We start from the raw sequence: 25394 nt of genomic DNA on the forward strand, positions 1-25394 counted from the left end.
AATACAACCGGATCTGTTCATAACTGATGCAGACGGTTGTATTATCAGTAACGGAAGCGTTTTTGCTGAACCCTGCCGGATCTAGTGTGAAAGTAGCCTAAGACGTACCCAGCAGCCTGTTACTGTGACGTAATTTTAGCTACAATATAGATTTATGGCACAAATGCAACAATGTAGCACTGTGCAGCAAGTACGGAGCCTGTTCTGACTCAGGCCTGTATTGGATCAGAAGATGGGGCTGACGATTGTCGGGAAGGAAGCGTTCCTTGTCAGCAATCGCCGGCTCGTCAGTGGAGGAGACCACTGCTATTACATACAGTAATCTCCTCCACAGGATGGAGAGGAGCAATCACTAACACCATTGCTCGTCCCCATACAAAATCATTATTTTCTGGCAGCATAGGGTGATTAGTCAGCATGATCTACCGTCGACAAACTATTTTTTATCCTGCTTAAAAATTGCGATTGCCCGATGAATGAGTATTTCCTCGTTCATCGGGTAATCTGCTGCACTTTTATACAGGCAGATCATCTGATGATATGGCCGACCATCTACAGGTCTTATAAATGCCACAAGCATTTCTGAATCTGTGGCCTTGTCTTTTTCTATAGTAGATTCAGCTTGCACTTTCCTAGGCTTTACCTCTGCAGAATGTGGTCAAATAACAGGCTATTCTGCCCTCCTGACGCCAGTCTTACCACCCTATGGAGATAGACTGGAGAGTCCTTAACCCCCCAGAGTTTAGGCACCATAGCTTTTCCATGTTCCATGCTTTTTCTATCTCCACTTCCACCCGCCACCTCCAGAGCTCATCTGCATGTCCTCCCCCGTCATGGTTCCTGGATGAAGCCAGGTTTTCACCACGACTGGATATTACTAACCTGCATGCAACGCTGTAACACCTTTGAAGGAGAACTATAAACCAATGTGTGAGCATAGTGGAGTTTCTGACCGCTTTCTGCTTTTTTTATGTCAAGGTGGGGAGCAGCACATGACCCAGTTCTTCCGTGGAAACCTTGCTGGGTTGATGATTCGTTCTGGAAAGCTAGAAAGCAAGAAGGTGATTGATTGCCTGTATACCTGCAAAGAGGGCCTGGAATTTGCACCTGCTGAAGGGGTTGGTAAAGGCATGAAGGTAAGTCCACGTGAGGGAGACCTTTAAAAATGAAAACAGTGCAAACAATAACAGTAATGATGAAAGAAGCCTGATTACTGTTAGAGAATAAAAGCAGCAACTGTCATGATCTTCACTAGTTTTTAGAAATCGTCCTCACTTCATCCTAATAATACAAGAATATAAGATACACACATAATGATCTCTGTTATATAAAACGGTGTTAAGTGTCCTTTCTAATTCATAGATATGCTTTACAGTGTAGTTAATAGATACACCATATTTAAAGGGTATGTCTACCTTTGAATTCTATTTTATAGTCTATACATAACTCTTAATTCACATAAAAATTGAACAACTGTATAAATATATTACATCTCTTGCATTGATCCTGAGTTACTGCCTACATCATACTCCACAGCTGTACTCACTATTCTGCTGGTGGAGTCACTGTGTACATACATTACTTATCCTGTAGTGATCCTGAGTTACATCCTATGTTATACTTCAGATCGGCACTCACTATTCTGCTGGTGGAGTCACTATTTATATACATTACATTACTTATCTTCTACTGATCCTTAGTTACATCCTATATTATAATCCAGAGCTGCACTCTCTATTCTACTGGTGCAGTCACTGTGTACATACATTACATTACTTATCTTGTACTGATCCTTAGTTATATCCTGTGTTATGCTCCAGAGCTGCACTCTCTATTCTGCTGGTGGAGTCACTGTGTACATACATTACATTACTTATCTTGTACTGATCCTTAGTTATATCCTGTGTTATACTCCAGAGCTGCACTCTCTATTCTGCTGGTGCAGTCACTGTGTCCATACATTACTTATTTTGTACAGCTGTAGCATGTATTAAATAATGGTCTTGACCATCCTTCATTCCCAACCAGTTGTTAGACACCTCAGTAACTGTACATTCATTGATGTATTCCTGCTCCTTCACTCCAGAACTTTGCAGCTATAAGGATGACATCTCCACATCATAATCTTCTGAATATACTTTTGCAGATTGACCTAAGTCCCAGCCAGTCCACTTTGACATTGGAAGGAGATGACATTGACCGCTTTGACCAGGCAATGCAGCATATTTCCTACCTGAATTCTCGCCAGTTCCCCACCCCTGGTATCAGACGTCTTAAGATCACAACTACGGTGAAGTAAGTGATACATCAGCACCTCTTGAAGTACACTGGCATATTCGTTTATAGTTTATTACATGATATGTGCCCCAAAAGGGTCACAAAAACCCTCTGGGGACAGTTACATTTTATCGTTTTATTTTTGCGTTTTTTCACTGTAACTAGGACATACATAGGAGCCAAAGTTACAGGAGAAAACTGCCCCCTGTAGTGACATTAGCCAGTGACAGAGATAATCTGGGTCTGCAAAGACCCAGCAGCTATGCCATGCCGAGGGCTGTCTGGTGATCACTGGGTTCAACAGAGGTCCTGGCATTGCTGCTGCCTCTGTTCACTACATAGCCCTCCTTGAGCACTACTTAGATAGAAAAAGTAAAGAAACAAACGGGTACAAACTACTTGTATTAACTCTGCCGAGCACACAACCTGCTGGATTGAAGAGCTCTAAAGCAGTGACACCAAAAGACATGGCACCAGACTACCAATCTGCACCACCCACCATTAAAAGACAATGGGTGATCATTAAAGGAGTTATGCCAAGATTGATGTAAAAAATGTAAAAATCGGACATCATATAGTACATGACAATACCTTTCTAAGGCTGTGTTGACATCTCTGTTTCGGCGATCCGGTGCATATGCTGACTGACGGACGATGCAGGCAACTGTTGAAACCCAGCATTTATGCAGGAAGTCAGCTGGATCACACTGCAGTCAATGGGGATCCAGCGGTGAAGTAGAGGATCCGGCAACACCAGATCCTTTGAGATACAGCAGGCTGCTCTGTGCCGGAACCAGAGATGTGAACAAAGTCTAACAAAACTAGCGCCAGCCATGTTCTGCACATGGCTCCAAAGATCTCTACCTTGACTGCTCCAATTGCAGAGGGGGTTGTTGTGTCCTTTCTGCTGCAGCTCTTTCCCTGTAAGGCCCCATTCACACGTCCGCAATTTCGCTCCGCATTTTACGCAACGGAATTGCGGAACCATTCATTTCTATGGGGCAACACAATTCTCTGGAAATGCGGACCCGCACTTCCGGGTCTGCATTTCCGTTCCCGAAAAAAATAGAACATGTCCTATTCTTGTCCGCAATTGCGGACAAGAATAGAGATTTTCTATTAGTGCCGGCTATGTGCAGTCCGCAAAATGCGGAACGCACATTGCGGTGTCCCTGTTTTGTGGATCCGCAAAACACGCTACGGACATGTGAATGGAGCCTAACTGCCACAGCTTCTAACAGAACATATGGCTGGTGGCAATTGAAGATTTAAACTGAGCACCTGTGGACAAGAAATAAGGAAAAGAACAAACAGCAGGTGGCGCTAAACAGATACATTTTATTAAATAGCTCACTGACTATACTACATTTTTAAGATCCAGGTGCTAGTTTGAAAAATGTAGAATATGTTTTGTGACACAACCCCTTTAAAGAGTTATTGTGATTTTGTTACAGTTATTTATAAGGATATGAGATCATGAAAATGAAATGACCCAGGAGGATGGATACTATAATCTTTTATAGTATTTATGGGAGGGCTGTAACGTTGCTTCAATAGTTTTATCACAAATCACGATTTTAGACAGTAGTACATAGATGTGTAGATTAATAGTCACTTATTCTCGCCATTGTTTTGCTCTGTTGCTACAGATGCTTTAACGAGGAGACCTGTATCAGTGTCCCAGATGTCGATGGCTACGTCATGGTGCTACAGCCAGAGGAGCCCAAAATCAGTGTCAGCGGCATTGACCATTTTGCCCGCTCTGCATCTGAGTTTGAGAGCACAGAAGGAGTAACGCTGTTCCCTGAGCTGCGTCTTATCAGCACTATCACACGCGAAGTGGAGGCAGAGGGGGAAGGAGATGAGGACCCTACAGGTTTGTGACTGAAGGTCCCGGAGTTCATTACTACTACTACTACTACTACTACTACATACAGATTAAATGTATGGCAGCTAATACAGTATGTCATGCTTTGTTGCGAAATCTAAAACCGACAATACACACAGGCTGATATCTGGTTATATGTAGCCCTTCAAAGCTGAGGAACCCCGAAAATGCCTTATTCACAAGTCAATGAGTCGCATCTGCGTGCTTTCTGAGCTCTCCATGGACAGCACTCAGATCCATTTGATTCTGTATCTGTAATCTGTTGTCCGCGTTTCTTCACATACCGTTGATCGACAGGAAGAACACTGGGAGAAAAACTATTTTACTCCCTTTTGCGGACAGAATGTGCTCATTTTATTCAGTTGGTCTGTGAAAACCACAGATAGCACACAGATGCCATCCATATATGGTCTGTTTTTCAATGATCCATTGCATACTGTACAAAATGATATGTGGATGCCGTCCCAAAAGCATGAATAAGTCCTGAGGCAGTTAAAGTTTTCTTTCAGCATTGCATTTTGTGACTTGTGAACGGCTATTTCTTCTCTCTAGTGCAAGAATCTCTGGTGTCAGAGGAAATCATGCACAACTTGGACGCATGTGAGATCACTGTGGTGGGCGAGGCCTTGAATCCTGACCAAGAGAGCCTTCATCTGGACCTGACACACCTGCAGCAGAAAGGGATGGAGATGAGCTCTTCCAGTCAAGGCATTGTTATCACAGGTCAGTAAGGCCTCTTTTAGACGAGCAATATGGAACTTGTCCGAATTCTGTGAAATACAGTTTTCTTTTACTTTTTGCTTCAGATTTTTCTGCAGTTGCATTCTGTGCCGATGTCATCGTTTTTTTACATCAGTGAAAAAATTGAAGACAGATCTTCAGTGCTTCCGTTTTTTTTTCACTGACCCATTGACTTGAATGGGGCAAGTCATGTGTGAAAAACTGATGGAACATGTCACAATTTTTTCTTAACGGACAGATGGCCAGTATAAAAAAACTGACAAGTGAAAAAACCCATTAACTTTAACCTGTCAGTTTTCAGCTCTGGTGCTGTCTGTTCTAAAGTCCGACAGCACCCAGACGGGAAAATCTTTTGTGTGACATTAGCCTTGAAGGGGCTTTTCATGGTGGAGATGGCAATAAGCGCAAGATAGGAGAGGCAGATTTGCAGAAGTGGCTGAATGTCTGGCTCTCTGCTGTTTCCATAACTCCCATAGCAGTGAGGGGGAGCTACGCAAACAGTGTAGCACAGCAAGCTACACTGTGTCCATAAACTGGGAGTTATGGAAACTGTGCTATGCTGTTTGCCTAGCTCCCATTCCCTGCTATAGGAGTTACGGAAACAGCAGAGCTGCTTCAATGTTTAAAGTCCATCCACCCTGGCCTAGATGGGACAACCCCTTTAACCTCTTCAGGACGCATGACGTACCGGTACGGCATGTTGTCCTGGTACTTAAGGACACATGACGTATCGGTACGTCATGTATAGTTCCAATCACCGCCGCCCAGCGGGCGATGATTGGAACCCAGTGCCTGCTCAAATCATTGAGCAGGCACCTTGGCTAAATGCGCCCATGTCGGCGATCGCAGCAAACCGCAGGTCTGTGACCGCGGGGATCAGAAACTTCAAATAACCTTTATTTTAATGTTTAAACCCCCCCACTGCCCTCTTTCTTATCTGCCGGAGGGCGCAGCGGGGGGGTGCGGGGAGTGCAGCAGGGAGGGCGGGCGGTGCTTGGGGGAAAAGGGTAGGCATGCGATCATCCGCCCGCCTCCTCTCTCAGGATAGCCGAGCGGTTTGCAGAGTGTCAGCACATTGCTGACTCTCTGCTTGAAACGCCTGACATCTGTGCTGTTGTCAGGCGTTTAACTCCTTCCATGCCGCGGTCCATAGGGACCGCTGTATGGAAGAGGTTAAGAGGGAGCTCCCTCCCTCTCCCATCGGGGGCTGCTGTGCCTTTTCAGCCCCCGATGGGAGAGGGAGGGGGCCCCCTCCCTCCCCATCACCCACTGCTCTGCTGTGGCAGCTAATGATGGTTACCATGGCAACCGGACGCCTTCACAGGCGTCCGGCTGTCCATGGCACTGATCAGAGACTGTCCATGGTGCTGATTAGACTTCTGTTAAAGGCAGAAGTCTAATCAGACTTTGTAAAGTGAAAATACACTGCAGTACACTATATAGTGTACTGTACTGTATTATACAGACATCAGACCCACTGGATCTTCAAGAAGCAAGTGGGTCTGGGTAAAAAAAAGGGGGAAAAAAAGTAAAAATCAAAAAACACATTTATCACTGATTAAAAATGAAAAAAAAAAAAAATCCCTACACATGTTTGATATCACCGCGTCCATAACGACCTGATCTATAAAACGGACATGTTTCTTTACCCGCACGGTGAAGGCCATAAAAATTTTTAAAAAAATAAACTATGATGAAATTGAAATTTTGCCAAGTCATCTGACCCAAAGAGAGAGTCAAAAAGGGCCACCCCATGAATGCACATCCAACCATAAAGGATATAGAAATATATATAAAGTTTATTGGACACAACAACACACACGCATTAAAAAATTGTATACAACATAGAACAAAGTGCGGTATGCAATAGAATATATGAAACCGACACACACAGGTCCACTGAGCTATCGCATATGAATGTATGCGTTATCAACCAGCATATAAAACAATACAATAAGACACATATAGCAAATGTAAGGTAAGGTAAGACCACTAAAATCGAAGATACAGATAGACCAACATAAGGTCAAATATCAAGAGCCAAAACCTACATATCCAGCTGGTGCAGTGGACCTGGAAACATGAAAAGCGCCCAACGCGTGTCGCCGGAGCAATCCGGCTTCCTCAGGGGTACCTGAGGAAGCCGGATTGCTCCGGCGACACGCGTTGGGCGCTTTTCATGTTTCCAGGTCCACTGCACCAGCTGGATATGTAGGTTTTGGCTCTTGATATTTGACCTTATGTTGGTCTATCTGTATCTTCGATTTTAGTGGTCTTACCTTACCTTACATTTGCTATATGTGTCTTATTGTATTGTTTTATATGCTGGTTGATAACGCATACATTCATATGCGATAGCTCAGTGGACCTGTGTGTGTCGGTTTCATATATTCTATTGCATACCGCACTTTGTTCTATGTTGTATACAATTTTTTAATGCGTGTGTGTTGTTGTGTCCAATAAACTTTATATATATTTCTATATCCTTTATGGTTGGATGTGCATTCATGGGGTGGCCCTTTTTGACTCTCTCTTTGGGTCAGATGACTTGTCATATGTAGCTTTTCCACCCTTTGCACTCCTTTTAGTATTTGGTGTGCCCCCTGTCTCTTTAAACTCATGAAATTGAAATTTTGCCCATCATACTTCCCAAAAAAGGTAATAAAAGTGATCAAAAAAGTCGTATGTACGCCAAAATAGTACCAATCAAACCGTCACCTCATTCTGCAAAAAATTAGACCCTACCTAAGATAATCGCCCAAAAACTGAAAAAACTATGGCTCTCAAAATATGGAGACACTAAAACATGATTTTTTTTTTCAAAAATGAAATAATTGTGTAAAAGTTGCATAAATAAAAAAAAGTATACCTATTAGGTATCGCCGCGTCCGTAATAACGTGCTCTATAAAAATATCACATGACCTAACCCCTCAGGTCAGGGATGGCCAACCTGAGGCTCTCCAGATGTTGCAAAACTACAACTCCCATCATGCCCGGACAGTCTACAGCTATCAGCCTACAGCAGGGCATGGTGGGAGTTGTAGTTTTACAACAGCTGGAGAGCCGCAGCTTGACCATGCCTGCCTCAGGTGAATACCGTAAAAAAAAAAAAAAAAACTGTGTCAGAAGCAAATTTTTGTCACCTTACATCACAAAAAGTGTAATACCAAGCGATCAAAAAGTCATACGCACCCCAAAATAGTGCCAATCAAACCGTCATCTCATCCCGCAAAAATCATACCCTACCCAAGATATTTGCCCAAAAACTATGGCTCTCAGACTATGGAGACATTAAAACATGATATTTTTTTTTTTTTTAAATGAAATCATTGTGTAAAACTTACATAAATAAAAAAATAGTATACATATTAGATATCGCTGCGTCCGTGACAACCTGCTCTATAAAAATATTACATGATCTAACCCCTCGGGTGAATACCGTAAAAAAAAAAAAAACTGTGCCAAAACAGCTATTTCTTGTTACCTTGCCTCACAAAAAGTGTAATATAGAGCAACCAAAAATCATATGTACCCTGAACTAGTACCAACAATACTGCCACCCTATCCCGTAGTTTCTAAAATGGGGTCACTTTTTTGGAGTTTCTATTCTAGGGGTGCATCAGGGGGGCTTCAAATGTGACATGGTGTCAAAAAACCGGTCCAGCAAAATCTGCCTTCCAAAACCGTATGGCATTCCTTTCCTTCTGCGCCCTGCCGTGTGCCCGTACAGCAGTTTACGACCACATATGGGGTGTTTCTGTAAACTACAGAATCAGAGCCATAAATATTGAGTTTTGTTTGGCTGTTAACCCTTGCTTTGTAACTGGAAAAAAATTATTAAAATGGAAAATCTGTCAAAAGTGAAATTTTGAAATTGTATCTCTATTTTCCATTAATTCTTGTGGAACACCTAAAGGGTTAACAAAGTTTGTAAAATCAGTTTTGAATACCTTGAGGGGTGTAGTTTCTTAGATGGGGTCACTTTTATGGAGTTTCTACTCTAGGGGTGCATTAGGGGGGCTTCAAATGGGACATGGTGTAAATAAACCAGTCCAGCAAAATCTGCCTTCCAAAAACCATACGGCGCACCTTTCCCTCTACACCCTACTGTGTGCCCATACAGTAGTTTACGGCCACATATGGGGTGTTTCTGCAAACTACAGAATCGGGGCAATAAATATAGCATTTTGTTTGGCTGTTAACCCATGCTTTGTTACTGGAAAAAATGGATTAAAATGGAAAATTTGCCAAAAAATCAACTGGTCCCTAAAAAGTGGGTATTTGAAAATTTCTGAAAAATTTCAAGATTTGCTTCTAAACTTCTAAGCCTTGTAACATCCCCCAAAAATAAAATATCATTCCCAAATTGATCCAAACATGAAGTAGACATATGGGGAATGTAAAGTAATAACTATTTTTGTAGGTATTACTATGTATTATAATTTGCAATTTTTAAAAAAAAATTGGTAAATTTGGTATTTTTATATAAATAAAAATGAATTATTTTTTTTACTTCATTTTACTTATGTCGGACGTGTATTTGCCGTGGAACCTGCTGCAGATATCCAAGGCTGAAAAAAGCCAGTGTGAAAAAAGACTTTATATAAGGGCTTGTGAATTCATTTTGTAGTTTCCAGTAGAAAATCAGTGCTTGAAAGTTCTTCAGCTGTGTTCCCGAGGGTTAGTCATGTCTGGGAAATCTGCCATGTTATGTAATAATGTCAGTACGTGTTCCACGGATCCCTGCCAGTGAGCAAAAATACTTAAAGACTGAAGTCTCATAGGAAATACATGTACTGCCGAGCACAGGAAGAAAATTAATCTTGTGTATTGCAGGTGTCGATACCATGGCGAATTATGAGGAAGTACTGCATCTGATCCGTTACAGGAACTGGAATACAGTCTCCCTATTTGACAGGAAATTTAAAGTGGTCTGTTCTGAGCTCAATGGGCGCTACAACAGCAACGAATTTCAAGTGGAGGTGAGAAATAAAAAATGAATGACCCAATCAGTCTCTGCTTGTGATGATGATGCAAACGTATCTCATGGCTGAGTTTACTTGTTGCGGACAAGTGTATTTTATTGCGATTGCTGCAGTTTGGTGATGTGATAATTGTCCACGTGGTTTTTACAAATTAAAATATTAGACCTCATGTACACGGCCCTATCCGTTTTTGTGCTCTATAAGTCAAGGATACCAACTATATGCTTTCCTTATTTTGCTGATTGGTACGTCCTGCCCACTATTAAAAATGCCTATTCTTGTCTGCAAAACCAACAAGAATAGGACATGTTCTCTGTTTTATTTATTTTAAAAAAAAATTGCGAGGCTGCGGAACAGACATATGGATGCAGACAGCATACGGTTTGCTGTTCGCATCTTTTGTGGTCCCACATCCGATCAGCACAGAAACAACCGTCCTGTGCATTAGGCCTTAAAAAAAAAAACACAGCTAGTTTATTCTAAATATATGGACATTTTGGGTCCGCAGCTGCTACCTACACTCACCTAAAGAATTATTAGGAACACCTGTTCTATTTCTCATTAATGCAATTATCTAGTCAACCAATCACATGGCAGTTGCTTCAATGCATTTAGGGGTGTGGTCCTGGTCAAGACAATCTCCTGAACTCCAAACTGAATGTCAGAATGGGAAAGAAAGGTGATTTAAGCAATTTTGAGCGTGGCATGGTTGTTGGTGCCAGACGGGCCGGTCTGAGTATTTCACAATCTGCTCAGTTACTGGGATTTTCACGCACAACCATTTCTAGGGTTTACAAAGAATGGTGTGAAAAGGGAAAAACATCCAGTATGCGGCAGTCCTGTGGGCAAAAATGCCTTGTGGATGCTAGAGGTCAGAGGAGAATGGGCCGACTGATTCAAGCTGATAGAAGAGCAACGTTCACTGAAATAACCACTCGTTACAACCGAGGTATGCAGCAAAGCATTTGTGAAGCCACAACATGCACAACCTTGAGGCGGATGGGCTACAACAGCAGAAGACCCCACCACAAATAGGAAAAAGAGGCTACAATTTACACAAACTCACCAAAATTGGACTGTTGAAGACTGGAAAAATGTTGCCTGGTCTGATGAGTCTCGATTTCTGTTGAGACATTCAAATGGTAGAGTCCGAATTTGGCGTAAACAGAATGAGAACATGTATCCATCATGCCTTGTTACCACTGAGCAGGCTGGTGGTGGTGGTGTAATGGTGTGGGGGATGTTTTCTGGGCACACTTTAGGCCCCTTAGTGCCAATTGGGCATCGTTTAAATGTCCCGGGCTACCTGAGCATTGTTTCTGACCATGTCCATCCCTTCATGACCACCATGTACCCATCCTCTGATGGCTACTTCCAGCAGGATAATGCACCATGTCACAAAGCTCGAATCATTTCAAATTGGTTTCTTGAACATGACAATGAGTTCACTGTAACTAAAATGGCCCCCCACAGTCACCAGATCTCAACCCAATAGAGCATCTTTGGGATGTGGTGGAACGGGATCTTCGTGCCCTGGATGTGCATCCCTCAAATCTCCATCAACTGCAAGATGCTATCCTATCAATATGGGCCAACATTTCTAAAGAATGCTATCAGCACCTTGTTGAATCAATGCCACGTAGAATTAAGGCAGTTCTGAAGGCAAAAGGGGGTCCAACACCGTATTAGTATGGTGTTCCTAATAATTCTTTAGGTGAGTGTATGTATAAAGCATCTTTTGACGGTGGCGCGTTCCCGGAATTACTATATGAGGCCTCCATTGTGGTGTTGCTAAAACCTGACAAGGACTCTTTGGAAAAAATGCGTATAGCAGCACAACGAAAAATTAAAGTCTTATCTTGTGGTGGTGCCAGCCGTGTTGGGAGCCGGTCAGAAGTTCCCCCTTGGATGCGTCATATAGAAGAAACCGCAGCACTCTCCTGTCTTCAATTCAGTGGAATTTATTTCACCAGCAAAAAAAAATGCGACGTTTCGACCGTAAAGGTCTTTCTCAAGCTTGAGAAAGACCTTTACGGTCGAAACGTCGCATTTTTTTTGCTGGTGAAATAAATTCCACTGAATTAAGGACTCTGGAGTGTGGGTCATATCGCCCTATATCATTGCTAAATCTAGACTATAAAATACTGGCTAAGATTTTAGTGAACAGATTGAATAGGGCAATATCATCCATAACTCAGGAGAACCAAACCGGTTTTATTCCTGGCCGTTCTACTTCTAGTAACATAAGAAGGGCACAGGTTATTGCCCAGCTTGGATGTGTGGATCGAAGACAATGGGCTTTGGCCGTGTTAGATACGGCCAAGGCGTTCGACTCTGTAGAATGGCCTTACTTAGTACAGGTCCTCCGGTGTTTTGGCTTCGGCCTCACATTCATCAGCTGGGTTAGTATCTTATATAATTCTCCCACCGCGAATATTATGATAAATGGCTCCCTATCCTCAACGTTCAAGCTCTACAGAGGGACCAGGCAGGGATGCCCTTTGTCTCCCCTTTTATTTGCGGTGGCTATTGAGCATTTGGCACTTAGGATCCGCCAGGACACTATATTTAAAGGTATATCTCTAGGGAACAGGGAGGACCGGCTAGGCCTGTACGCTGATGATCTTATTTTATACATGGACACAGTAGAGTCTACACTACCCTGGGCAATAGCCCTTATTGAGCAGTTTGGCTTCTTCTCTGGACTTCGCATCAATTGGACGAAATCGGCCATCATGCACTTATGGTCCCCGGATTGGCCATCCGCATATCATAACTTGATGGTAGTGGACAGATTCAAGTACCTAGGAGTTATTATTACAAAAGAAGGCCATATGTCGCACGAACTAAACATAGTCCCCCTTGGATCCTATTTCATGGATAAATTCAAATCCTGGAACACCCTGCCATTGTCCACTATGGGACGGATAAACTTAATCAAGATGATTCTTCAACCCAAGGCGCTATACTTACTAGAGCACGCCTGTGTACCAATCCCCCGCGCATTTTTTGATAAATTGCATTCTATCATAGCGACGTTCATATGGGGCAAGAATAGACGGAAACTAGCTCTACAGTCTCTGCATAGGAGCTGGGACAAAGGCCGGGGGGCAGCTCTGCCAGATCTATATTTGTATTTTCTTGCTGGTCAGTTGCGATATCTGGTGCCATGGGTGACCCAGGATGTACTCCCTAACTCTGAATATTACTTACAAACACATTTGCGACTTTCCAGCCTCTGGCCTGTTTTAGAGGGCCCTTCAACTCTACCGGGTCCACTCCTGCAGGTCCATAGACTTGCACATCAGGTTTGGAAGGCTGCAAAACTGCAACAGTATAGTGACCTGCCAGATGATGTCCCACTGTGGAATAATCCAATGTTTCCTCATCTGTTACATTGTGAGGGGGAGAGTGTCTGGAAAGGATATAGATTGCACCATCTGAAAGACCTATACGAAAATTGAATTTCTCGCCCATATTCCTTGGGGGACACAGGAAACCATGGGTATAGCTCTGCTCCCTAGGAGGCGTGACACTAAGTGAAAGCTGTAAGCCCCTCCTCCATCAGCTATACCCTTCAGCTTGGAGAGAGAGACTGCCAGTTTTTTGCTTAGTGTCCAAGGAGGCAAGACACTCCCTGCTTAGGCAGGGTTGCTTTCTATAATTTTTTATTTTTTGCGTTATTTGTTGTTTTTAATTCGGTTTTTCTTCTACTTGCAGGGACAACAGAGGCGCACTAGACCCCTCTGTTTCTCCCGGGGTTTAGTTGCGCCAGTGCCGGTAATGCCGCACTGCCGCCTCCCCCACAGAAGACAAGGTGGACCAGGGCAGCCTCGCTCCCCTGCGTCCCGCCAGCTCAAGGGTCGCCGCACGCCAAGTCCCTCCCCCGGCTTCCTGCCACTGCGGTGCCAGTAGCTGAAGGGGCGACCCTGCTGGACGGATTGAGGGTGAAGACAGCGGATGGTGAGAGTGGCTGCTCCAGCCCCCTCCCCCCCCTTTTCCTCTCCCTCCCACTGCTGCTACGTCTACGCTTGAAGACTCAAGCGTTTTTTCCATACATCATCAACCCCCCCCCCCCCCCCCCCCCCCATAGGCATAACTGGGCCGGCAACTTTTACCGGGCATCATTTGGGGGGGACTTCGGTCTTCTCCAGCGGCAGGGCATCAGGGGGACGGCTGTGGGCAGGAGGCCGTCTGCCACATCCAGGCGCGGCCGGGGCCGCTTACTTGGCGGGAACGGCGCCATTTTAGCTTGGCCGGCACTTCATCCTTCTCGGGGGTTAAATCATTTTGCCGCGCGCACGGCTCTGCCTTCTCCTTCAGCGCGGCAGGGGGGGGGCGGAGCTTCCTATATGCGCTCCGCTGCTTCCTGTTTCGTCGGGCTCCACATCTCTAGTGCTGCGTGGAATCCTCTCTGCCGTCCGATCCTGAAGCTCTTCATCTCCGTGCCTGCTGCCACTCCTCCACAGCCTCCTTCAGTCTGCTGCCCTTACTGCTGCCGCTTGCGCTGTCCGCGGGTCTGGTAGGACTGTTAACTCCCTCCGTGCCACCAGCGCTGCTGCCTGGGTGTAATCACTGGGGCCCCCACCCTTTAAGCGCAACATTTTTTTCACCATGTCAGACCCTTCTGCAGCCGCCAAGCCTTGGTACCATGCCTGTACCGCTTGTAGGGAACCCTTTCCCCGGGGGCAGTCTGATCCGCACTGTCCTGCATGCCGGGCTCCACCGCAGCCTCAGTCGCCCGCTGTGTCGCTCCCTGCTTCCTCTGACCCGCCTGACTGGGCTAGATCCCTGTCCCAGGCCGTGGAAAGCCTCACCCATGTCGTGGGCCGCCTAATAGACAGGCCGCCTACCCCGCAGGATGCCACTCTTACTGTCGCACCCTCCGGGTCCACCGCTTCTGCCGCTGCGGCGGGTTCACCCTCTCTTAGTGACCCTTCCTGAGCTAGGCACTCTCAGAAGCGTTTTAGAGTAGAGCGAGCCTCCTCCTCGGATGCCTCTCTCTCTCCGCCACGCGTGCGCACTCAGACGGGCCTCTCCTCTCCAAAGGATTCGCCCTCTGAAGGTGAATTGGCGGCTTCGGATTTGGAAATGGACTCGGCCCTGCCGTCCAAGCTAGCCTCAGCGATGGGTCAACTCATCTCTGATATTCGTGACACCTTTAAGGTGCAAGATGACCCCTCCTAGCTCTGACGCAGCTAGCGTCTCCTTTATCAGACCCAAGCAGGCCTCCAAAGTCTTTCCAATCCACTCTGATTTCTCCTCCGTGGTGTCTAAGGCTTGGGCTCGCCCGGACGCCCGTTTTGTCAATCCAAGAAGCTGGATATTTGCTATCCTTTTCCAGCCGATGTTGTGGCCACCTGGTCGTACCCCACCCAAGGTGGACCCCCCTGTGGCCCGTCTGTCAAAGAACACGGCCATCCCTGTTCCCGACGGGTCCTCTCTTCAGTCAGCGGAGGACCGTCGCATGGAGACCTTTCCAAGGGCATTTTTGCTGCCTCCGGTTCTGCCCTCAGACCGGTTTTTGCTTCTGCCTGGGCAGGTAAAGCAATCTCTGCTTGGGGTGTGCAGCTGGAGCAGGAGTTGGACTCGGACGTCCCCATCCAGGACCTACATTCCTTGGCCCAGCTTATTGTTCGGGCTGGGAATTTTGTTTGCGAGGCCTCCCTTGATGCGGGAGCCCTTATAGCACGCTCCTCCGCCCTGGCCGTTTCCGTCAGGAGAGAACTCTGGCTGAAGGTTTGGAAAGCGGACGCTGCCTCCAAACGTTCCTTGGCGGGGCTACCTTTTGCGAGTTCCCGCCTTTTCGGGGGTCAGCCTAGACAAGCTTATTTCGGAGGCCACGGGTGGTAAAAGCACCCATCTTCCTCAACCCCAAGCCAGGGGCGCCCCCCCGCGGACGCCTGGTGCGTCTCGTTTTTTCGGTCCTCCCGCAGGACCTCTGGGGCTCCCCCCGCAGCTGCCGCTTCGGCCCCTCCCCAGGATAAGCGTAGGAAGCCGTTTTTTTTTCGGGCGCAGCCCTCCTGGCGCAGGCCGCAGGCTGCCCGCAACACCCGCAGCCAAAGCAGTCCTCTGCCTGAAGGTGCGCCCCCACCCACCCGGGTGGGGGGCCCGGCTTCTCCTTTTCAGGGTCGTCTGGATGGCTCACTTCTCCCGACGCCTGGGCTCTCGAAATTGTGTCTTCTGGATACAAAATCGAATTCGCGTCCTTCCCTCCAGATCGGGTTCTTTCGCTCCCGCCCACCGCGGGACCCGAAAAGCGCGGGCGGCGTTCTCCGCGGCTGTTCAAGCCTTACTGGACAGGGGGGTGATTACCCCCCGTTCCTCTAGAGGAAAGGATTCCAAGGGTTCTATTCGAACCTCTTTGTAGTTCCCAAGAAGGGAGGTTCGGTGCTGCGGCCCATTTTGGACCTCAAAAGGCTCAACCGTTTTCTCCTCCTTCGACGGTTTCGGATGGAGTCCCTCCGTTCCGCGGTGGCTTCCCTGGAGCGGGGAGATTTCATGTCTTCCATCGATATACAGGATGCCTACCTCCATGTTCCGGTAGCCCCGGTGTCACCATCGCTTCCTCCGATTCGCCGTGGGGGACCTTCACTTCCAATTATGTCGCCCTTCCCTTTGGGCTGGCAACAGCCCCCCGGGTGTTCACCAAGGTCCTGGCCCGGTTTTGGCCTTACTCCGCTCCAGGGGTGTTTTTTCTGCTACCGTACTTGGACGATATCCTCATCAAGGCTCCGTCCCTTTCTCAAGCGGTTGCCAGGCGTGGATCTCACTCTAGAGACCCTGGCGAGGTTCGGTTGGGTCATCAACTTCCCCAAGTCCTCACTTCCCCCCTCCAGACAACTGGTCTTCCTGGGAATGCTTTTAGACACGGGAGCGGCGGAGGTACGTCTTCCCTCGGAAAAAACGACTGACCCTCCGTCGGGCGATTCGGGGTCTCCTTCTCCACCGTCGACCGTCCTTCCGCTTCTGCATGCGGGTCTTGGGGCAGATGGTTGCCTGCTTCGAGGCGATCCCATTTGCGCAGTTTCACTCCCGCCCTCTCCAACGGGCGATCCTCTCCTCCTGGGACAAATCGCCGGAGTCTCTGGACATCCCTTCCGTCTATCGCCTCCAGTGCGGTCATCTCTCCGCTGGTGGTTACAGGCCCCTCTTCTGGGCAAGTCCTTTCTGCCGCTCAAATGGTTGGTGGTTACAACCGATGCCAGTCTCTTGGGCTGGGGAGGCGTGTTTCCCTCCCCGATCCGTCCAGGGCATTTGGTCTCCATCGGAGTCCAAACTCTCGATCAATGTCCTGGAGCTGAGAGCGGGCCCTTCTGTCTCTGCGACACTGGACTCATCTGCTGAGGGGTCATCCACGGCCGTGGCGTACATAAACCACCAGGGGGGCACTCGCAGCGCTGCAGCGATGCGGGAGGTCACCAGCATTCTCCGTTGGGCGGAAGCCCACGTCCCGGCTCTATCTGCAATTTTTATTCCAGGGGTGGACAATTGGGCGGCGGACTTCCTCAGTCGCACCACCGTCGACCCCGGCGAGTGGTCTCTTCACCCGGAGGTGTTCGAGGCCATTTGCCTTCGTTGGGGCATGCCGGACGTGGACCTCATGGCCTCCAAGTTCAATCACAAGGTCCCCGCCTATCTGTCCAGGGATCCGGGAGCTTGCGGAGCCGACGCCCTCGTTCTTCCTTGGCGAGGCTTCGCGCGTCCATACATATTCCCTCCCATCCCACTCCTGCCCAAGGTCCTTCGGAAAGATCGCGGCGGAAGGCGTCTCGGTGATTCTGGTCGCTCCGGACTGGCCCCGCCGGTCTTGGTACGCCGACCTCATGCTGCTCCTGGCAGACGCGCCCTGGCCGCTGCCCGCCAGGGAAGATCTTCTCTCTCAGGGACCGATCTTCCACCCGCATTTAAGGTCCCTACGTTTGACGGCGTGGTTGTTGAGACCACCGTCCTGACACGTAGGGGTTTTTCTGCGGACGTCGTCCGCACCATGATCCGCGCCCGTAAGCCGTCCTCTTCTAGGATCTATTATAGGACCTGGAGGACCTATTTGGGGTTCTGTGCCGATCTGGTGATTCCTCCGCTCCGCTTTTCTCTCCCCACCGTTTTGTCCTTCCTTCAGAGTGGCCTTGCCCAAGGTCTGGGTCTTAGTTCTTTGAAGGGTCAGGTGTCTGCGCTGTCCATTTTGTTTCAGCGCCCACTGGGCCCCCCCTTGGTCCTCTGTCAAGACTTTCCTTCAGGGCGTGGCTCACTGCCGGTTCCTCCGTACCGCCCCCTCCGGGTACCGCCCTGGGACCTGAACCTGGTTCTCTCAGCGCTCCAGGCTTCTCCTTTCGAGCCTCTGCGGACTGTTTCCTTGCGGCTTCTGTCCTGCAAGGTTATTTCCTTGTAGCAGTCACCTCTCTTCGGAGGGTGTCCGAATTGGCTGCACTCTCCTGTCTGGAACCTTTCCTAGTGTTCCACCAGGACAAGGTGGTTCTTCGTCCGGTCCCTTCCTTCCTTCCTAAGGTGGTCTCCGCCTTTCATCTGAACGAGGACATCGTTCTCCCCCTCCTTGTGTCCTTCCCCTTCCCAACCCCCGGGAGAGGAAGCTTCATCGCCTGGACGTTGTCAGGGCGCTCAAGGTTTACCTGGAGGTAACCAGCTCTTTCAGGCGTACTGACTCGTCTTTGTGGTTCCGGAGGGGTCGCGCAGAGGGATGGCGGCGTCCAAAGTTGCTATCGCCCCGTTTTGTCAAGATGGCTGTTACTGAGGCTTATCTCGCCGAGGGCAAGGTTCCGCCCCTTGGTGTTACCGCTCACTCCACTAGAGCGGTCGGGGCTTCCTGGGCTCAGAGGAAATCGGGCTTCTACGGAGCAGATTTGCAAGGCGGCCACTTGGTCCTCCTTGCACACCTTCACCAAGTTCTACAGGGTGCATACTCATGCGTCGGCTGACGCTGCTTTAGGCCGTCTGGTGTTGCAGGCGGCAGTTGATTGATGCCTCTGGGTGTTGGCCCTAGTTTGTTCTGGTCCCTCCCTTCTGGGACTGCTCTGGAACGTCCCATGGTTTCCTGTGTCCCCCAAGGAATATGGGCGAGAAAAGGAGACTATTTGTATAACTTACCAGTAAAGTCTCTTTCTCGCTCTTCCTTGGGGGACACAGCACCCGCCCTTTCATTTGGGGTTTACCAGTTGTGGTTCCGGCTTGGTTGCCCCCGTTGGGGCTTGACAGTTCTTTTTTTCCGGTTGGTGGTTATCTTTCACTACTTGGACACGCAACTGGCAGTCTCTCTCTCCAGGCTGAAGGGTATAGCTGATGGAGGAGGGGCTTACAGCTTTCACTTAGTGTCACGCCTCCTAGGGAGCAGAGCTATACCCATGGTTCCTGTGTCCCCCAAGGAAGAGCGAGAAAGAGACTTTACTGGTAAGTTATACAAAAGTCTCCTTATTCTTTTTTTTTGCTCAGCTGCAGACCAAGGCTGGGATCATACGCCCACATTTCTTTAGATACCTTCAGTTGAGACATGCCCTTCAGGTCCAACTACGGGTTCTCAAAAGATCAGTCTCTGCCTACACACTCATTTGGGTCTTCAGAACTCAGGGGCAGAGAGGGCTAATATCCCGCCCTTTATACTCACCTGCTTAACCTTAAACTCTCTTCTCTCCTAGGGGTGCTGAGGGCAAGTGGAGAAACAACATCTCCCACTCCTTGTCAGCAGAGGATTGGAGTGAGGCATTAGCTGCCCCCTGTAGCTGTGTCACCATCTTATACTAATAGATTGACACAACTCTTTATTTTCCACAGATGCTACCTCACTCGACCAGACTTTTCAAGATGGCCAGGATACCTCATACGGGTGGCATAGTTGTGCGCAGTTGAATGCAGATTTCTGCACCTCATATGGGACTGTAGCTATATTAGATCATTCTGGAGAGCAGTGGTGGATGTTCTGTCCACTAGGATTCCGGGTAACCTAGAAGTCTGCCCCCAAACTTGTCTTTTGGGGATAGTTTGAGGGTTGACTCACGATCACACTATGTACTCACTTTATGAGGGAAACACTTTTCTTGCAGAAAGGCGATTGCTCTCCGTGTGATGGCGGACAGGCCTCCCACGGTTGGCCACTGGAAAACTCTAGTAAACAACATCATTCCCCTGGAGAAGATTATGTTTTCTCGCAGAGATGCCCTCAAAAATTTGAAAAGATTTGGGGACCGTGGTGTGCCTCTCCTACTGACTGTCATGCCAGTCCACTTCACTCTGCTGCTTAGAAGCACTTTGTGTCTTTCTACCCCTCAACCAGAGTATTGGATTCCAATCAATATAGATGTCACCATTTATTATAAATATGTTGGTAGTGATATGCTTATGCCATTTGGGGTAACTGATGTATCATTGATCTTCATGACCACGATGTAATATAAGGATATGTCTCGAGGGTTATATATACCATTGTATACTTTGCTGATTGCTTTATAACTCTGCTTGTTATGATGTAATAAAACGAGTTTTAAAAAAAACACAGCTATCAAGGTAAAAACACTTTTAATGGGCTGCAACGTGTGAAACTGGCCCATGGGTGCCTTCACATACTGCAATTTTTATTGCAGAATTTTTCGTGACTGAAAATCAGTTCCATTCATTTGAATAGGGGGGCAAGCCAATCTGCAACGTGTGAAGGCACTCTAAGGCTGCCGCCACACCTCCAGGCTTTTTGATGCAGTGTTTGAAGCCAAAACCAGGAGTGGATCATAAAAGGAGAGACTGTATTAAGGGCAGATACAACTTCTCAACTTTTTTTCAATCCACTCCTGGGTTTGGCATAAAAAAAAACAGAATATGTGGCAGCGCCCTCAGTGTAAGGCCTTATGCATGCAGCTGTAAGATCCCAGCTGTGAGCACGCCATATTCTTCCCCCCCACCCCAGGTTTCCTGTATGCATGTTTTGCGGCCTCACTGAGATTAATTGGTCCGCATCCGATCCTCAAAAAATGCTGATTGAATGTGGATGGAAATTACTGTCATGTGCATGAGGCCTAATTATTTTCCTGTTACAGGTGAATGTGATCCACACTGCCAGCCCCCCAGAGGCTCCAAATCACATTATATCTGAGGCTTTGTTTGTCCCGTCCCGTCATCAATCTCCTGATCTTTTGGGACACAACCCTGCCAGCACACACTCTGCATCAGGTACGTCTATATTTTCCACAAGAAAACTAGAGCATCCTACTTAGTTTGGATTTAAAGAGGACCGGTCACCGCTCCTGACATGTCTGTTTTAATAGCTTCATGCATTCACTGTGTAATAACAATTCTGGAGCATCTATTCTTATGGCTGTATGTTGTGCCGTTCCTTTATTATTTCTACTAGAAGTTATACATGAATTGCTAGCGGTCTGCAGTAAGGGTACAGAGGGGTGGTCACCAGTTGGGGGTGTGTACCTGCACGGTCTGAAAATGGCAGCACTGATTGGATACAGTGAGTCTGTACAGGTACACGTGTTACCACCCCTTTGTACCCTTACTGAAGGCTAATAGCAATTCATTCATAACTTCCAGTAGCAATAACAAAGGAATGAGACAACATACAGACATAAGAATAGGTGCTCCAGAATTGTTATTACATGGGGAATGCATGCAGCTATTAAAAGGCATGTCAGGAGTGGTGACATGGTTAAAGAGGACCAAACATCTGCTGACAGTCAGATGCATGCCACGTCGTCTCAATTCTAAAAATCAGCAGCATCACAGTCTTATAGCACCCTCTGGTACTCGGTCATGCTTTAGTATGCATATACGGTGTACTTAGGGCGCCATCTACAGATTATTCATGCATTGTGCATACTGTTGTAACAATATAACCTGATGCTGCTAAGTTGATGGCACCTTATACTGCTCATTTGTGTATTGTGCACAGTGATGTAAAGACGGCACCCCTATTCATGGGATTTAATGAATTTTCTCATTCATGCATTGTGCATAGTGATGTAATGATAGCGCCCTCTACTGCTCAGTTGTTCATGGCAACTGTTCCTATTTATTTATATTTATATTGTCATCACTTATTGTCCCCACTGAGGCTTGCAATCTAAACAAAGTATGATGTGTTCACTCTTTCACAGTCGTTCCCAGTGCTGCGACCATCGTTATAGTGGTCTGCGTCAGTTTCCTGGTCTTCATGATTATTCTGGGAGTGTTTCGCATTCGTGCAGCCCATCAGCGTACCATGCGTGACCAGGAGAGTGGCAAAGAGAATGAAATGGACTGGGATGACTCTGCTCTTACTATCACTGTGAACCCAATGGAGGTAAGTCCTCGGCGCTTTAGTGATGCTACATGTGGGGTGTACTCCTCACTGTACCTACCTCAATCAGGCTGTACAAAATGTTGTATTTTATTTTTCCTGATCCAGACCTATGAAGACCAGCACAGCAGTGAGGAGGAAGAGGAGGAGGATGAGGATGAGGACAGTGAAGATGGAGAAGATGATGACATAACCAGTGCTGAATCTGAGAGCAGTGAGGAAGAGGAGGGCGAGCAGGAGGAGGACCAGCAGAATGTCAACCGACAGCAGCAGCTGGAGTGGGACGACTCCACTCTGACCTATTGATCTCAGTCGCCATTACCACCCAGTCACTACAGCTCACACTCATCGCTCCTGCAGGCACACGGTGTAAAATGTCATTCCAGACGCTGAAACCAACCAGCACATCCCCATCCAAAATGTGGATAGACGGTGCCCCACTCCTGCCATCCCAGTGACTGGGGTCATCAGTGTTTCAGTCCACCCTGCACTTTCCTTCCATGCTCTCTTTGTCATACAATGATAGGAGGGACACAGGCGTTACTGGACTTCATCCTTCATTCCTGATTTGTGTTCTGAAAGATGCAAAACTTCCGGTTGAGAAACGGGGCACAGGGACTCCATGTAGACTGATTGATTTTAACTTTCTTTCTCCATCCCAAATGACAGCATGTCAGTTATTGGCAACACTCCACTGAAAGAACCCTTTTTCTGTCTGAGGTGCTGGCATCTTTTTGCATCTGGGTGGTTTTGCAAATGGCTCCAGCAGACAGTAAAAGGGTTGAAACCAAGACTAACTTTTTAATATTTTCTTTGTAAATATGTTGGAATCTATGTAATTATGTCCATGTTGCTAGTGTAAAGGGGTTTGGAATTCTTGAATGCAGGGTGGCACCTGTGCCAGTCTTGCGCAACCTCAGTGAGGTGATTTTTTTCTTTGGCTGACGGGGGTCTGCAGCCTGACATAGACAAGGAGACACAGTGGTGTCAGCTTTAATGATGCTCACGCCCGAGTACTGTCTTTCTGGCTCCATATCTAGAACCTTCCACAATAGAAGAAGCACAGGGCTGTAACCAGTCATAGGAATAACAAGGTGCCAGTCTGCCTGCTCTTGGGGACATGTCAGCAGCTGCGTGTAGCACACACCAGACCTCAGCGGGTCCACCCCCTTGCTTTAAATGCCAGGTTCAGTTTTCTGCAGGACAAGATTATACATATGTGGATCATTGTAACTTCCAGTCCTCTCCAACGGGGGAATATTCTGTCATTAGTGAGACACTCTGGGATGTTCTCACCTGGCCAGCAGCTTTTAGCTGGGCAGAAAAAATATTGTTTACGTGCGACCTTATTACTATTTTCCTCACTTAGCTTGAGAAAAAAAATGTACATTTTTGTGTAAGACTAGGGAAAAAAAAATTCCCGATCTTGTAAAACAAGTGAGATGGTTTGGAAGGAGTTACTATTGTGTATGAGCTGTTTGTGGCTCTGATGTGACCAGAGGCAAGGAAGGTCGAATGCTGCCAGGCAACGATGCGATCGGATGACCTGTTCCTCTCTCGTCTTTGAGCTCAAATCTTGGGAGTTGTAGTTCTCCACCTAGCAGGGCTTTGCAAGTAACGGCAAAGTATAATTATGTATTATACATATTATTTAGATTATCACTGGTTCAAGAAAGGTATACTTAAAGGGACACTACACTTAAAATATTGATGTATAAAAGGGGCACCTGGTAACATTCACATAGGCAGTGAATGTGCCTAGTTTTTTCTTTTTGAGGAAACTATTTAACGTTCAGGTGGTGGCGCTGGAACCTAAAATGCCTTGTAGCAAGGTTAAAGGTAAGAACGTCCAGCTCCTTTATGCCCACAGTCTGAGGACGCTATTGGCTGCTTCTTTGTTACAGTCACTTATATTTTTTGGTTGTGCCCCTCTATCAATGGAAAAAGTGCAAATAGAGGGTTTATGGCAGGGACAGGAGCAGCTTGTTGTGCTCCCTATGATTGGATTCGGTAAGGTGTCTTTGTGCCAGGTAAGTGGAAAAAGTCTCTTATTGGATTGGTGTTATGTGTAGGCTGTCTTTAGGTCCGAGATACATTTAGAGATTTAGAGGACGTTACATGAATTGAGAATGAAGCGGGAGATTGTGGTAAGATACGGCACCCCCACTGACTACATGCAGCCAAGTCAACTGTGGTAAAGCAGCAGTACAGAGTAAATCCTCCTTAGGGTGCCCTCACACATTGCAGAGTTTTCTGTAACAAATTCTGCAGGTCTGGATTTTACAAAGTTGCAGATTTTCCCACAATGGAACAGGATGGTTATTTTATTTGTGGATTTCTGTGCGGATTAAATCTCCATTGAAACAAATGTAGACATTCAGCTACAGGAAATCCACAGCTAAAATGTATTTGCGTTCTGTTCCACAGCAAAATAAAACACAGGTATTGACACTCTTCACCGCCATAGGGTAACATAGGGGATGTCCTTATATTGCAGAAAACTATGCACTGTGTGAGGGCACCCTAAATTGGCTGTATCCAGACAGTGGGGCATGAAGGACAGGTGAGATGTCCACTACAGGTGGTCAGCAGATCCCGGGTCTCGTCCTGCAGTACAGGGAGCTGCAGACCAGCGAGCAGGCTTGGTAGGTTTATTTTATTGTTTACCATAAATGTAAATTCTTAGATTTTTACGTAAAATATGGGGGATTGTTTAATGACTTCTTCTGTGATAACGTGATAAACATAACTGCAAGCTCTTGAGTAACCTGGGGACCCCTCTCCCCCTCGTCTTGTGTTTATGTTGTGTAGCTCTGTCCATCCATTTTAATATCACCGTAGCTGCTGTACTTACTTTAAAAAAAAAAAACTATTGCGAAATGTAATGCAACCGCTAAAGCGTCCTAAACTTTCTGATGCTGTATGTAGGTGCAATGAATATAACTTTTCAGATTTGTATATTGGTGATAGGTCAGTTTGAACAGTCTATAAGCTACAATAAATTTCTGGTTCTAAATTCTGCCGCTCATTTTTGTTCTCGCTCACAGTAGCTGATGTTTTATTATGTAGGTTTATTCAGTCACAGTGAAGTGGGTAGTGTTTAGTTCCCATCTCTTACCCATTCCAGACTGCATTTTTGTCTGTAGAGGGAAATATTATGGATTCCCATCCATAGGGTGGTAGTATTAGGCCTCATGCACATGACCGTATGGCTTT

At 46.9% G+C, this 25394-nt stretch overlaps 1 protein-coding gene across 4 annotated transcripts in view; it reads left to right on the forward strand.

The window, feature by feature from the left end:
- CLSTN1 (calsyntenin 1) overlaps nt 1-25194 on the forward strand; it is a 97714-nt gene extending 72520 nt beyond the window's left edge. For 3 of the 4 annotated variants that reach the window (XM_040430914.1, XM_040430906.1, XM_040430922.1), the window contains 8 exons: nt 979-1136; nt 2147-2295; nt 3927-4153; nt 4718-4888; nt 9744-9889; nt 20932-21064; nt 21997-22181; nt 22287-22576. In XM_040430914.1, the coding sequence (XP_040286848.1) occupies nt 979-1136; nt 2147-2295; nt 3927-4153; nt 4718-4888; nt 9744-9889; nt 20932-21064; nt 21997-22181; nt 22287-22484 (1367 nt within the window). In that variant the 3' untranslated portion in view covers nt 22485-22576. Of the gene's footprint in view, nt 1-978; nt 1137-2146; nt 2296-3926; nt 4154-4717; nt 4889-9743; nt 9890-20931; nt 21065-21996; nt 22182-22286 lie in introns of all 4 variants that reach the window. The other variant, XM_040430897.1, reaches the window with a different exon arrangement.
- Nucleotides 25195-25394: the final 200 nt, after the last annotated feature.

The sequence above is a fragment of the Bufo bufo genome, chromosome 1, assembly GCF_905171765.1.
Source record: "Bufo bufo chromosome 1, aBufBuf1.1, whole genome shotgun sequence".
Lineage (NCBI taxonomy): Eukaryota > Metazoa > Chordata > Amphibia > Anura > Bufonidae > Bufo > Bufo bufo.